The sequence below is a fragment of the Saccoglossus kowalevskii genome, chromosome 20, assembly GCF_978046115.1.
Source record: "Saccoglossus kowalevskii chromosome 20, keSacKowa6.1, whole genome shotgun sequence".
NCBI classification, from domain to species: Eukaryota; Metazoa; Hemichordata; class Enteropneusta; family Harrimaniidae; genus Saccoglossus; species Saccoglossus kowalevskii.
In genome coordinates, this window is record NC_140660.1 from 7,392,230 (window position 1) to 7,406,711 (window position 14,482).

The 14,482-nt window shown below is 35.9% G+C and overlaps 1 protein-coding gene across 1 annotated transcript; it reads right to left on the minus strand.

The window, feature by feature from the left end:
• Nucleotides 1-178: 178 nt before the first annotated feature.
• LOC100375540 (huntingtin-interacting protein K-like) lies at nt 179-14,421 on the minus strand. Its single transcript, XM_002738809.4, has 5 exons — nt 14,313-14,421; nt 8,867-8,999; nt 5,718-5,773; nt 3,535-3,586; nt 179-1,676 (listed from the first exon to the last, which is right to left on the minus strand). The coding sequence occupies exons 1-5, from the start codon at nt 14,324-14,326 to the stop codon at nt 1,581-1,583; spliced, it is 351 nt and encodes a 116-aa protein (XP_002738855.1). The 5' UTR covers nt 14,327-14,421; the 3' UTR covers nt 179-1,580.
• Nucleotides 14,422-14,482: the final 61 nt, after the last annotated feature.

Here is a 14,482-nt window from a genome sequence, read left to right on the forward strand (position 1 = left end):
ACATCATTGACCCACCATAGTGTACCAGACATAATTTACTCACCATACTGTGCCAGACATCATTGACCCACCATAGTGTACCAGACATAATTTACTCACCATACTGTGCCAGACATCATTGACCCACCATAGTGTATCAGATGTCCATAATATGATTGCGATAGTTCATAAAACTAAATTTGAATTTGTCAGAATATTTTATTATATTCAAATTAAATTTGCTGGAAAATAATACAGAAATGAGGGAAAACAAGTTTTAATGGTACAGATCAGCATCGTTAATATTTGTTGTAGTCTTTAATATACAACTACATATGCAAATTAACCATCCTACTGACATTTGTCATCCAATCAAATCATAGTTTACTTAACCAGTCTGTTCCTATAGAAAGTGGTAAGTTTTGAATGGTTCCTGATACCTAATTTGCATAGGCATTTGTTCAGGTGGAGGCAGAGGCAAACTTACAACAGTGATTGTATATTAAAAGTTACTAGTACCTCTATCATATTATTAGGTAGAAGTCTATTCATAATTTTTGAGGAAGTTGGTCATCAATCGCATGACAGAGTTTAGTGGTCTATTATGAAAAAATCGTGATGCTATTGTCCCATGGCAGCATGGAATAGCATTGGTTGGGTGTTCCAGTAATATTTTGGGAAACTTATCCCAATATTTTAAAAAAAATTGCTCTTTTCAGAATAATTTTAAATAGCACAATGTTTAACGCAGATTTTTGAAATAATTTAGTAACAAAAAGTACCCCATCCTTAACAATATATGATTTTTTTTAGCCTATGTCACTAGCTTACATTTTAAGATATGGCATAATATCTGATAAAGCATTATAATACTGTCGAAATGGCCACTATCCAATAAAATACAACCATCATTTTCTCGAAAATTAAGCTGGTGACCCCTGACAAGTCAAATTATATTTAATGCCCAGAGATACAATTTATTAAAATATATGAATAAATTCCGGATATTTGCATTTCTGAGTAGGCTTCTACCTTAATGAGGTGATTCCCCATTCACTGTGACATCTTGTGTACATATTTGACAAAATAAAAACAAAAATTTAGTTGATCACTATTTCAAAGTAATTTGTTCTCACTAAAATTCCTATTACAAATCTATGGCTTAGTTATTCTGTTATTATATTAAACAAAACAGTAAGAATAAATATTTGCCATATTTTACAAAAAGTTGAATTAAAAAAAAGAGGGAATCACAATAGTGCCTAACGTCTTGGAGAAAGTTCTGAATGTTGTATCTAGAGAACAACATATTTTGACTCAAGAGGGCGCTGTTTGATTTAAGGTTCTGGTAACTAAAAAATAGAGAACACATTCACGGGTTCTGTTGTAACCAGTCACATTGATAGAAGTTCTTAATAAACCACATTCCTGGAAGTCGAAGATATAGAAATGTACAGAATCGCATACTTTGACACAAGAGGGCGCTGTTTAATCTGATTTATACCATAAGCACTTTTCATGTTTTCATATGAGACAGCAATTCAGATTCTGGGGGGAGGGGGGGGGGGGATGTAAGTAACATAAGAGCGGGGAAGGTGTCATCAGTCTGTAAGAGCAGTAAGTGTTGCTACTAAGTCTCCGTTGTGTTCTTTCAGTATCCTTTCCGCTTTAAATTTAGGAATTTCCATTTCATTCACCTGAAATAAAAAAGAACATAAATTATATAACTGTTCATCAGAAAAAAGAAAAATCTAACACATGAATGTTGGTATATTACATAGCCAGCATCAGCATAGAAACAAAAAGAAGCAGTAGGAAGATGAGGAGAAGGGAAGAACAAGGGGGAAGAGATGAGAAGAAGAGGGGAAAATAAGTAGAGAGAGAAAAAAAGGGGAAGAGGGGGAGGAGGGGAGAGGAGGGAGGGGGAGGTGAGAAGGGGGAAAAGGGAGGTGGAGAAGTGAGGAGAGGAGAGGAGAGGAGGGAGGGCGAGGGAAGGGAGGAGGGAGGGAGAAGGGAGGAGGGGAAGGGAGGAGGGGAGGAGGAGGGGAAGGGAGGAGGGGGAAGGGAGGAGGGGGAAGGAGGAGGAGGCAATAGGATCAGACTGAACATTTCCCTATAAAAGATGTATTTACAGATACCAAGAAAGTACCAATTCAGTGCATAAATAAATGCAGTTGTTTTGTCTCTTTTTAGTCAAATTAGGTTATGAAAAATAAAAAAATCTATTTCATATTACTTCAATTAATGTATTTAAGGCATTTAGTTAGCACTATAGAGGGTGCTGCAAATATATCATTTGCATGCACTGAACACCATTCTGAGTACAGGTACGATGGGAACAAAAATCAATATATCAGCAATATTGGGGTATATGAGGATTTATCTTTTGAAAACTTGTTCAATTGATAAATCTTGCCCATAACTGTCTAAAAAAATCTTACTATCATATTGAGAAAAATGAAAAAAATGGCAATATATGGTACAAATATGATACAACTTGCGATGATTTACAAAATATCAACATCTAGGTCAGTCAGATAAACCTCACCACATGTACCTCCTCTTATGGAATATACCTTTTTTCCTTATGAAAACTTCAGAAATCAGTGACACAGATAATTTCCATACTAATTAGCATAATATATTATCAGAATTTGAGACTAATCTGTTTATATGAATAACCCATACAGTTTTATGCATGTACATTGTCGTGTTTTCTATTTTGTTTTACTCTTTGATTTATAATTAATTTTAATTTAGCAATAAAATTTACTTTTTTTCGAAAAAAGTAACATGAAATGCTGTTGAGCATTCAGTTATCTTGAACCCCCCCACCCCCACCCCAAATGTAGTCATTCAAATTGCTATGTGCATGTTAAGGAGTAATAATTTGGTAACAAACAAACAAACAAAAAATGGAGGTGGTAAGCATGCTGTCAATTAAAACCTGTTTTTTTTTTTTTCATCATCGATAACTGGTGAATGTTTGAATTTTAATCTGAAAGTAAACAAACTGTGTTGAGCGTGTAATAAAGGTTTTAATTTCAGAATCCAAATTTACTGTTGCATCCTGCAAATTTCTCTCTCGTTTTTCAAGTTGTTTCTTATAATGCATTGTACTGACCACCAAAGTCAAGCAGTCATCAAATTGATGCTTTATTAACCTTTATCAGGGCAAGGGTTGGTAAGAAGCCATCTATGTTCTGAGAAAGGCACGCTGTTTACCAATCTAAACTAAAACAATACAATCACACAACTAAAGCTTATGCCACACTTCGAGCAATGTACAAACTTGTTCAAGATAGATATGCAAGGCTCATCGGCACTGATGAATACATTTTCAGCGCAACCCAAGACCCAAAACTGAGCAGTAACATAGAAGAGACGACTATGAAATTCAGATCTCCGAGAAAAATGAACTGATTGAACAATTTCTCGAATCGCATGACCCTTCCGTACTGAGAAATGCTGCAACCGAAAATCCCAATGCCTCGTGTATCACCGGAAAGCCAGTCTCCGTGCAACCTCATTCTAAACTGAGATCAATCAACTTACTACAAGGTCCACGTCTTCTTTTCTCACTTTAACTTTGGCAAGTTCTTGTTCTCTGTAAAAAAACAAAACAAATCTTTAGTGTCACCAAACACAGTTTTCTAAAAATGACTTACTGTAACATAGCTAGCTACTCTATTAAATGTATCTTCAGAGTATCGCAAGGGCGTAGTGCAGTACTGCACGAGGGCATACTTTGCTGTATTCTCGTGATACCCTTATTATTTTTTTCACTTGTAGTGATAATTTAAAGAGCAGTGGTTGTTGCACCGTGCATGTGCAAGATAGGGGTCTCATATAAACAGATATGGCGATTTTGACCAATGAGTAGCAGACGCAGACCAATGAGTACACAATGAGACTTTACAAGGCTTCAATTAGATGCAGAAAATCAATGTTGATCAACACAAACAACGACAACCACCACCCTTTAATGAGAGATTCATAAATGTTTTGCACAGGGCAGGTGATTCTATTCTCTTTGTGCACTATAGCACTTCTGCATTCAATGTGAACAAAAAAAGTATGAAAATATGATGTCAACTCATCAATGTCAGTGATGCAAAGCAAACTTTTAGAAAAGTACTGATACAGTTTTATGAAACGACAAATTCTATTATTTTAGTGCTATATTGATGTACTGTAAAATACTTTATTTTAGCTGAAATTAATTTTCGCTGAATAGACTGCTTTGTATGGATTTTATTTTCATTGATTTTTGATGAGTTGAATGTAAAATTTAGAAAAAAAGGTATATTCACTGGATTTTATTTTCACTGAATTATTTCTTCAACGAAAATAGGGAAAATTAATTCTAAGCGAAAATAAAGTATTCTACAGTATAATATGGGGTAATTATAAGGATACTGCAAAGTATGCACGAAGACAGTACAGTGGGAGTATTGACCAACGTGCAGCGGAGGTCGATGAGACAGCGTACTGTCTGAGTGTATACGTTGCATAATAATCATATTATTATACATCTTTTCCTCCCAGGAACAGAGGAGAACAGAACAGAACAGATTTAGCTTAGCAAACTTCTTTGTGTGGGGCCGGACCCCACAAACCCTGAGGGCAGCCATGTTTCTTTTTATTATTGGAGGTCGCTTACACCCGCAATCGTTCCATATTTGGAATTCGTGTTTCCTAATATGGTAGGATGAAAACACCAAGTGCAATACCGCAAAATTATGGCACGCTGTATCTGTGGCGTTACGGTGACAGATGTATAATAATAACATTTATTAATTTGTATTTTAGTTAGTGGTTGTTTGTGTGGACATTAACTCATGGTTTGAAATACTTATTGCTTGATGGCGCCAACAACAGAACAGAGAGAAGTTAGACAGAATAGCCAATGAGCATGTAACCTACTTATACCTGCCACTAGCTACAACAGTACAGAGGGAGGTTAGACAGAACAGCAAATGAACATGTACACTACTTATAATAAATCATTTTCCGTACACTGCGAGAATCACGCGTTATGCGGGAAATCGAACGTAAAAACAGGACAAACAAAGGTCATAGCGTCGTAGTCGCGTCAAACATCGCATGGGATATGACAAATGCGAAAGTATTTCGGGGACATTTCCATGCTTAATAATGTGCTGTACACATTTGATGATAGGCAATTTCGATTAAGTAAGGGTATTCGGAAGCAATATTCCTCTGTCAAAGATCGGCCGGTCAATGTAAGCTGCGAAATAAAGAAATTCTAGTTCAAAATCAATTCGTTCGATTTTTGCGGCAGACGTTCTACCCGCGTCTTTCATGCATCTCGCGAGATCTCGCAATGGTACGGAAAATCACCTATTGCCACTAGCTACAACAGTACAGAGGGAGGTTAAACAGAATAGCCTCATCAGCCAATGAACATGCATTTTACTTATTCGGCTGATCTGCACTGGCTCGGAAGATGAATTCTGATTGGCTAAAAAAACAAAAAAACTTGTGGCGTTGAATGCACGTTCATTGTCAGTATTGTTATGCAAATTCAAACTAGCTAATCATTTACAACCTTCCGAGCCAGTGCAGATTAGCCCTACTTATTGATGGTGTCATCAACAGGACAGAAGGTTAGATGGAACAGCCTCGTCAGCCAATGAGCATGCATTTTACTCAATGCCCGACTACCAGTACACATATAGTGTGGAATAAGTTTACAAATAAATAATGGTTCTCACCGCTGTGCTCTCGCTGCTTTTTCTTTCTTAATTTTATCTCCTAGATGACTCATAGCCTGTAGAGGACACAAAGATACAATAAAGAGTGATGACATCACAAAATTTACAGTATCTCAAATACAATTGCATGGCAGAATCAAAGAAAGCTTAGAAAGAACTCCCGTGTGCTGAGATTATTGGAGACACATTAATTCAAAATTACTTGAACTTGAGATATTGATGGAAATGCAGAAAACTAATTATGCAAATAAGGTAACTAATATGAACACATTTAAGTGTAAAACTGAAATGTTATGATTAGTACTTGAGATATCAGTGGAAAAGCCGAAAATTGATTAATCATTATGCAAATTAGGTAATTAATATAAACAGATTTTTACCCAAAACTAATGAAATCTGTGCATTAGATCAGAGCATCCATGTGCCAAGTTTCATCAAAGTCCAATGAGTGGTTCTTCAAATATCAGTGGAACAGTCATGGAACAGCTTAAAATCAGGTAATTATCATGCAAATTAGGTATTTAATATTCATAGATTTTTACCCAAAACAAATCAAATCTGTGCATTAGTTCAGAGCATCCATGTACCAAGTTTCATCAAAATCCAATGAGTGGTTCTTCATATATCAGTGGAACAGTCATGGAACAGCTAAAAATCAGCTAATTATCATGCAAATTAGGTAATTAATATTCATAGATTTTTACCAAAACCTAATCAACTCTGCGCATTATCCCAGAGCATCTATGTACCAAGTTTCACCAAAATTTGATTAGTGGAACAAAAAAAGTGACATACATACATACATACATACATACATACATACATACATACATACAGACATACATACAGACATACAGACATACAGACAGACATACAGACATACAGACAGGGTAACTGCAAAGACTCCCTTTTGTGTTTCGCACACGGGAGTCAAAAACAAGAGACTTTTAAAGTGTACTTTTTACTGTGTGTAATCGGCTAAAATAAATTCATTTCTCGCACAGAAAATATAGTATACAACATGTGTTAGTTTGTAACACAAAAAAACAGCTGACCCTTTAGGTGAATTTCATCCTGTTGATAAAAGTCAAAGTTTGAGAATTGCCACCACTAAACTGAGATTTTGGATCCTCTCATAAGTAAATCAAAAACTTGATTTTCTATCAAACCTGGAAGCAGCATTGCGTAAATAATATTGAAGTAAATTTAAAGAAATATGCATCTTGGCATTATGGTTTAAGGTTTAGGTTAATATACTGTAAACCTACCTATTCCTTTGTAACCAGAGTGGTATTATTATATGTACTGCGCCCTCTATTGGTGCGTATGCTCATGAATATTAATGAGACTATTTGACCCTTGCCCCAACTCCCGCCTGAACGAAAGTGATCCTACCGCACATTTAGTTTGCGCGCTGCCAGAAATTCTTCTTTTGTGTTATATGTGAACTTTGTTGGTCCTTGGGTGCTTTATAATCATTTCAGGTATGTACTGATCTTGTACATTTCAGAGTTTTAGATTAATGAGTAATATTTTACTGTATTTTTGATTTTTTTTTTTGTATTCAACGGTGCAGCAAACCTGTGTGTATTGCATCATGGCTATTTGTATTTTGAACATTTTGACGAGTTTACAAATTGTTTTCCTATTGACTTCACTGAGTATTAATGACTATTATAGATCTGAGAATTTGAGAGTTGACTGGAATTTTAGTCTGTTACGCCGTTTATGTATATTGTAATATTTAGCGAAGTTTATGTAGGCTATTCCGCTCGTTGCCACTACAACCCGTGTGTTGGTGCGGTTAGAAATCAATGCTAGTTAGTGTCGTTAAACACGCACTATTTACTGTTCAGAAAATATCGCAAAGATGTATAAATGTAATTGTTAAGTCGGTGACTAACTGACTGAATGTTATTTCCAGTTTATTACCTCAATTGTTCTCTATATGCATTTGTTGTATTTTAAACATAAAAATGGTCCTTGGGTGCTTTATAATCATTTCAGTGTGGCATCAAAACCGTTCTACCGGCAAGATCTAGTTGATGTGATTCTACCCAGTGTGCATTGCAAGAGCGTATCTGAGCTATTGCAGGATAAAGAAGAATTCCTACCAACTGGTGTGACAAGAGAAAACAGAACTGTAGTTAGGACTTGAGTATCATAGATTAAACTGGGTTGGCCACCCAGTTTGAACTTTATGTATGCCGAATAAGTGTACTGTATTTCCTACTATTTATTTCCAGCAAGCGAATAAGAATACTGCAATAGAGTATCAATGGATGTTTACTTGAAATGGTGTATCCTTTATCATAGACTTGCCTAGGTTTATGATACTTTCAATAGTACAGTGTTAGCCGTTGTATAATAAAAGTTGAGTTGATTGTATTACACTGCATCCGAGCAAATTCTTTGGAACTTTAGGATAAAACCTGGGACCCGGTATTAAGACCGGTTACACCTTCATATCCTTTGTCAAGAGCTGTTACATTAAATTTAACTTACGTTGAAGTTAAGTTTAAAGGAAACAGCAATCCAAACAACATAATGGCCCCTAAAGAAAAAGCTCCACAAATGTAGGAGAATGCAATTTACAGTTTTTTTTATATCACTTTTCATTCTCTAGATATTCAACTTTATATCAGTACTGTAAAATGACTAATTTTCACTGGGTTTAAATTTCACTGATTTGCCATTTCAGGCATATTCAGTGGGTTTTAAATTCACGGTTTCGTCATTTAGATAATGTGTTCTATGCTAAATTTTACATATTCACTGAGTTTTAATTTAGCGCATTTTCCAGTCAGCGAAATAAGCTAAATTAAAACCCAGTGAATAATTACCCCCTTTACAGTATTATGTAGTCAGCCATCTTGATTCTCAAGCAAAGGATTATGGGTAAAGTATGACATCATGGAGTCTGTTGCCAGAAATTGAGAAAATTATTTCATCTATAACTTCAAAATCATTTATAGTCTGCTCTGACTTCCACAGTAAATGTTGACGGAAATTTCAAATTTTTTGATCAAAAACTAGAAGTAATGTCACATTTAGTATGCTTGGCTCAAAATCTGGTTAGAATTAATTGAAAATTACAGAAAATGTGAAAAAATTCTGCATGGTGAAAAACGTTATTTTGAAATTCTTACATCTGTCATATCTTGACTGACTATTTCCATTTCTTCATGGTAGTCAGTGACTTTCTCCAAGTCAGCCGCACCGCTGTCATGTTTCTTAGCTTTGCTGCTACTCACAGCCTGCTTCTGTTCAACATCACCGTCACTGTAAAATAATACGCACATGTATAGGGTTAGTCCACCATTAATGCGACTAAAATCCAACTAAGATAAAAGATCCAGTCATCAGTATTCTGTCAAAGATGAAATATTCAGCAGATTTGATGCTGCAGGGATATGGTTTTAAATTAACTAGTTTTGGATTTTACCTTCCATGCGCAGACTGAGTACAAACTAAGACATTACACCAAGCTTTATTTAGGTAATTTTTGGCGATTGGATAGTATTGAAGGAGTTACCGGCGGTACAGGAATTTTTTTAAACATGGGAAGAGGGGCACAGCACCCTCATACCATAGTCATGTGCCTTCTTACTCTGGGGAGCAGATCCTCTAGTAACCATAAAATTCTGATTGGCCTGGGATCACATGTGGCCACAGTCTTCCACTGTGACCTGTCTGATAATAATTTTGGCCCAAAGGAAGCCATATAATGCTCCATTTCAACTTAGAATTATCAAAAACTCCACACCCTGGTAGGGAGAACCCTATCTCCCCCACTTGCAGTTTTTTTTCTAGAAAAAAACCTGATTAGTGCATGGTCAAATCTCATACTCTTGATTAAATTAGATGAGTGCATTGGATTGTAGGTAAATCAACACAGATGTTCCATATGCGCGGCACAACAACTTTTATCAAATTTTATCTATTGGCTCCAAAATTAGGGTGCATTTCCAGAAAAATTGAAGAATATAAAAAAAAGTGCAGAAACATTTGGGCGAAAAAGTTAATGACCAATAAATGTCAATGTACATTCAAAGCTATACCATAACTTGTCTACAATCGCTGAGATCATTTCTTAGATGCTTGCGTGAAACAAGAATTAGAGAAAATCATGAACTAAACCACAATCATTTGAGGAAATTACCAAAAATGCTCATTACCAGTATACAAGGTAGTTAATAGTTTTAAATCTTAGAAAAACAGCCACCAATCAGAACCCACGTTATAGTACACTTTCTAGTAGTCACATTATAATTGGTTGACAGCCTCCTAAGGATTAGTGCTTTATTATTATTTGGTAAGACGCAGTTTTAATTCCAAATTTTCGAGTTCTCAATGGCAGCTTATTTACATATGCATTTCAAGGTTTCGCCGTGCAGGGACATACTCTTAGTGGGGTTGTTGTTTGCTGTTCACAGAAGCGTAACAACGGAAAATTTGCATTCGAAAAAAGTTTCTGAATCATGACAGTTTCTATAAGAACGAGGAATAACTTGTTGTAATACACAAAAGGCCAAGCTGATTGAATTTGTGGAACTTGCAAATGAGTTAAAAGTTCGCCCTTTAGAGCCTGACGGTCACAAAACCTCAAGCAAGCATCGTCGTACAGTTCAGGACAAGAAATCTACCCTGACATTAGAAGATCCGTATACTATCAAAACATAGGAAAAATACCTCCATTACATGCCATCATTCAAAACTGCAGATATATTTGCGTACTTAATACTCGATGTGACTGGACACCGTCCAGGTTAAAAGAATATCGATATGACAATGGTTTTCTTCTGTACAAATATGGACATATTGTTTCCGTCAAGCTTCAACAAAGAAACTAAAGTTATTTACATCATGGCTGAGTGTGTTCGAGAAACATCCCAAAAAGAAAAACCTTACTAATGCTGGTTTCTGGTTAAAACAAGTTCAGAAATAATTTCCGGTGGCTGTAATTGCATTGCATGAGTCAGTTTTCCTCTGAGAACTCATGCTACAACCACATGTTGGATCCAATGTTAAACTCAGTAACAGAACCATCAACAATTCCGGATTTAGGCAATAAATTCAAATCTTCAAGTGCTACTAATTTTATACAGTACATGACAAATAAACTCACTGTGTCCGACATTGAACTAATGACATCATTTTCATTAAATCAGCGAAACTCGTCGCATTGGTTTTATCAAATTTTTTTTTATGGCACTGGAAGAACAGCCAGGAGCATTGCAATACCAATTTATCATTGTGATTATTGCGTCCTCGAAAGTTAGCAAAGAAATTCACTTTGTGTGCACCAGCAAGTAAATGCTTAAGCTGTGGTTATTTTAACCCCACTCAATTACTGTTGAAAATCACACTTTATGCTGTTTGAAAGTATATCTTAGCAACCTAAATAGTAAAATTACCAAATTTTTGCAAACACAGCTAGAGGTACTCACGGAGAGAGCTCTATAGAAAGCATGTGTATATCTGTCTATTCATTGCAGAAACAAATCCTGTATACATTTTTTTGACATGCGCCCTCTATTGACAAATTGTGGCAAATGAACAAGATAGTTGTGCATGATAAAAGTAATGCTTGTATTGTAATCTGTCAAGGTATACTGTAAAGGGGGTAATTATTCACTGGGTTTTAATTTAGCTTATTTCGCTGACTGGAAAAATGCGCTAAATTAAAACACAGTGAATATGTAAAATTTAGCATAGAACACATTATCTAAATGACGAAACCGTGAATTTAAAACCCACTGAATATGCCTGAAATGGTAAATCAGTGAAATTTAAACCCAGTGAAAATTATTCATTTTACAGTATATCATTTTTGTTCACAGTATTTCATGACTGTGTACAGACACTAATGAGATGCTAAATGTTTGGGGGTCAGGGGTTAAAATTTGATAAATATGTATCATAATTTCAGTTGGTGAGAAAGCAAGTTTTGATTCTATGTTACATTCTTTGATATTGCTTATCAGCAGGTGGTAGTAAATGGTCTATACCACAACATAACATAGCATTAATTATCACAAATATTTTTTTTTATACATATTTTTATTTTTAACATTTCCAGATGGTTAATTCATTGTTGTCTCTCCTGACTTTTTTTGTCTTAGGTGATTATTGCAAGTACATGCATTCAAACCAGTCTCCCAAACTTAATACTGTGTATATGGAAGGAAGGGAGGGCAGACTGTACTCAAAGTTAAACAGCTAAACAGTCAGCTCTGGGAAACAAACATAGAACCTTCCTAGTGTGAGGCAAACTTGCTAACCACTGTACCAACACTAATCACTATAGGAGAGAGTATAGAAGAAAAATATATACTGTAAAATACTTTATTTTCGCTAGGAATAAATTTTCGCTATTTTCATTGAAGGAATGGTTCAGTAAAAATAAAATCCAGCGAATATATCTTTTTTCTTATATTTCACATTCAACTTGTCAAAAATCAGTGAAAATAAATTCCACTCGAAACACCCCAAAAAGTTCTTTCAGCGAAAATTAATTCCAGCTAAAAATAAAGTATTTTACAGTACAATAATGTACCTCAGAAGATTGAAAATGGTGCACTTATAGTCTATAGGCATGCACCATTTTTTTTTTACCACAAATTATTCAAAACATGAAAGCTCATTCATGATAACACATCTTCATAAATGTTTTTCAATGATAAGGCAATTGTTTTCTGGCAACGACTAAAAATAGTTTAACTTTGAATAGTGTTTTGAGTTTTTGATCAGTGGTGAAACTCAAATTGTACATGGTGCCATTTTCAATCCTCTTCGGAAAAAATTCCTCACTCCTAACCTGAACCCTAACATTTCAATGTAATTTAATATGCCCCTCCAAATAATTTAAGTGACCCAAAAGAGGGTAATATACAATTGAAATGGAGGAGGGGTACTGGAGGGGCAGTGTTAGAATAAAGAGTTATGGGTGAGGAGAAACTCTTACCCATCTGTTATATTTGTATTAAATCAATAAACTAATTGACTGCACTCGCTCACAGGACGTTACCTGCTACATATTATTTCACTCACTAAACAATACATGTATTTCATTAAAATATGTGATTAAAAAGCAACTTAAATAGTAAAAAGAATCAACTTCCGTGTATAAACACTAGTGTAAAGAGGCAGCAGAGGGCTATTTTGGTAACCGGAGAAGTGGGCCAGCAAATTCGTCGGCGAAGTGGGACAGTAGGAAAAATGGGCCAGGGGAAGTGGGCCAGTTATGGGGTGAGCCAGCAAATTCATCGGCGAAGTGGGCCAGTAGGAAAAGTGGTCAGGGAGCAGTGGTTCAGTTATTTGATCACCCCCCTAATATGATATACACAGCGAATATCAACCAATATTTAGTTGTAATACGTCAAAAACAACTTGTACAGATGCAACACCTACCATTTGACTTCATTATATGATTTTTAGTCAAGTTTTTTTAACCAACGTCGCCATGAAATGATGAAGATCCCCCACCGGGGATCCCGGCACCACAAATATGTTAATGCATATAGTTTATGTATAAATATATATATATGTGTGTGTACATTCTGCATGCTAAGAAAGCTTCATTAAATATGCTAGCGGTGCTAACATTGCTGCTGTAATTTCTTTGTGCTGTCAATAAACAGATCGTACTAATTACTGGAGACAATCGGAAAAGAATAACTGATGCGTGGGTCAAAGGCAGCAATCTATGTACTGCATAATGTTGGTTTATGCTTATATTGGTAAAAAAGTAGCGAATTCTGACAGCTATTCACTATTTTCCGGATTGACACCTGGGCGTTCTTGCGAGTCGAGTCCGCCATGTTGTTTACTGGTGTTATCTATCATTCAATACTGGACTATACCATTTGATTCACAGGGACAACAACGCACCTCTAAATAGTGTCGGCTCTGGTATACAATACATTTGATATGTGATAGTATAAAATAATTTAATTCGAAATAGCTGTATGAATACCGTAATGTATATCAATTCTTGTAGTGCAATTTTATAATAATAATTGTATTCATATGGTCTATATGACGTCTTAATGCTTGTTAATATAGTATCTGGCCCACTTCGTAACTGGCCCACCTTTCCTGCTGGCCCACTTCGTAACTGGCCCACCTTTCCTGTTGGCCCACTTCGTAACTGGCCGACCATTCCTGCTGGCCCACTTCACAACTGGCCCATTTTTCCTGCTGGCCCACCTTTCTTGCTGGCCCACCTATCTTGTATTCGCTATTTTAGCCAAAATCGGCGAATAAGGCTTCATATGACACAGGTCTGTGCTGAGACAGCGCTTCCTGTGACGACACAGTGATTAGTTTACGCGCAATTTGAGCGCGATTCAAGATTGGGGCACGCACGATTCGTGTTTCGCCGCTGATCAAAGGGAAGTTCCGCCGGCGGTGGCGGTGGTTTACGTAACTTGGACCTCTGAACTGTATTTTTCGAGAAAATACAGTTGGTCATCACTGAATTGTGGATATTAAGTAGTGGTGAGACATTGTTGAACAGAGTGAAATTGTCAAGCAAATTGATGTCTCAGGCAATGGAATCGTTGAAATCTGGAGCATGTTCATGATTCTTACCTTGGAGTCGCCATTTTGTAGAATGTTTGTTCGTTGAACGATATTAAATAACTCCAGTGGGAATACAGAGTTTGTAGACATATCCCGAAAACTAAGATAAATAAATAACTCAGACTATCATCTTTTTTGTAAAAATCACACGATAATTGTAATTTATTACATTTTGCGTA

Bases quoted from the DNA above. Each gene is read 5' to 3' on its own strand.
- LOC100375540 (XM_002738809.4), bottom strand. The intron at 3,587-5,717 runs GTGAGAACCATT...GTTTTTTTACAG, and splicing joins AAAGCAGCGAGAGCACAGCG to AGAACAAGAACTTGCCAAAG. The intron at 1,677-3,534 runs GTAAGTTGATTG...TTTTTATTTCAG, and splicing joins AAGAAGACGTGGACCTTGTA to GTGAATGAAATGGAAATTCC.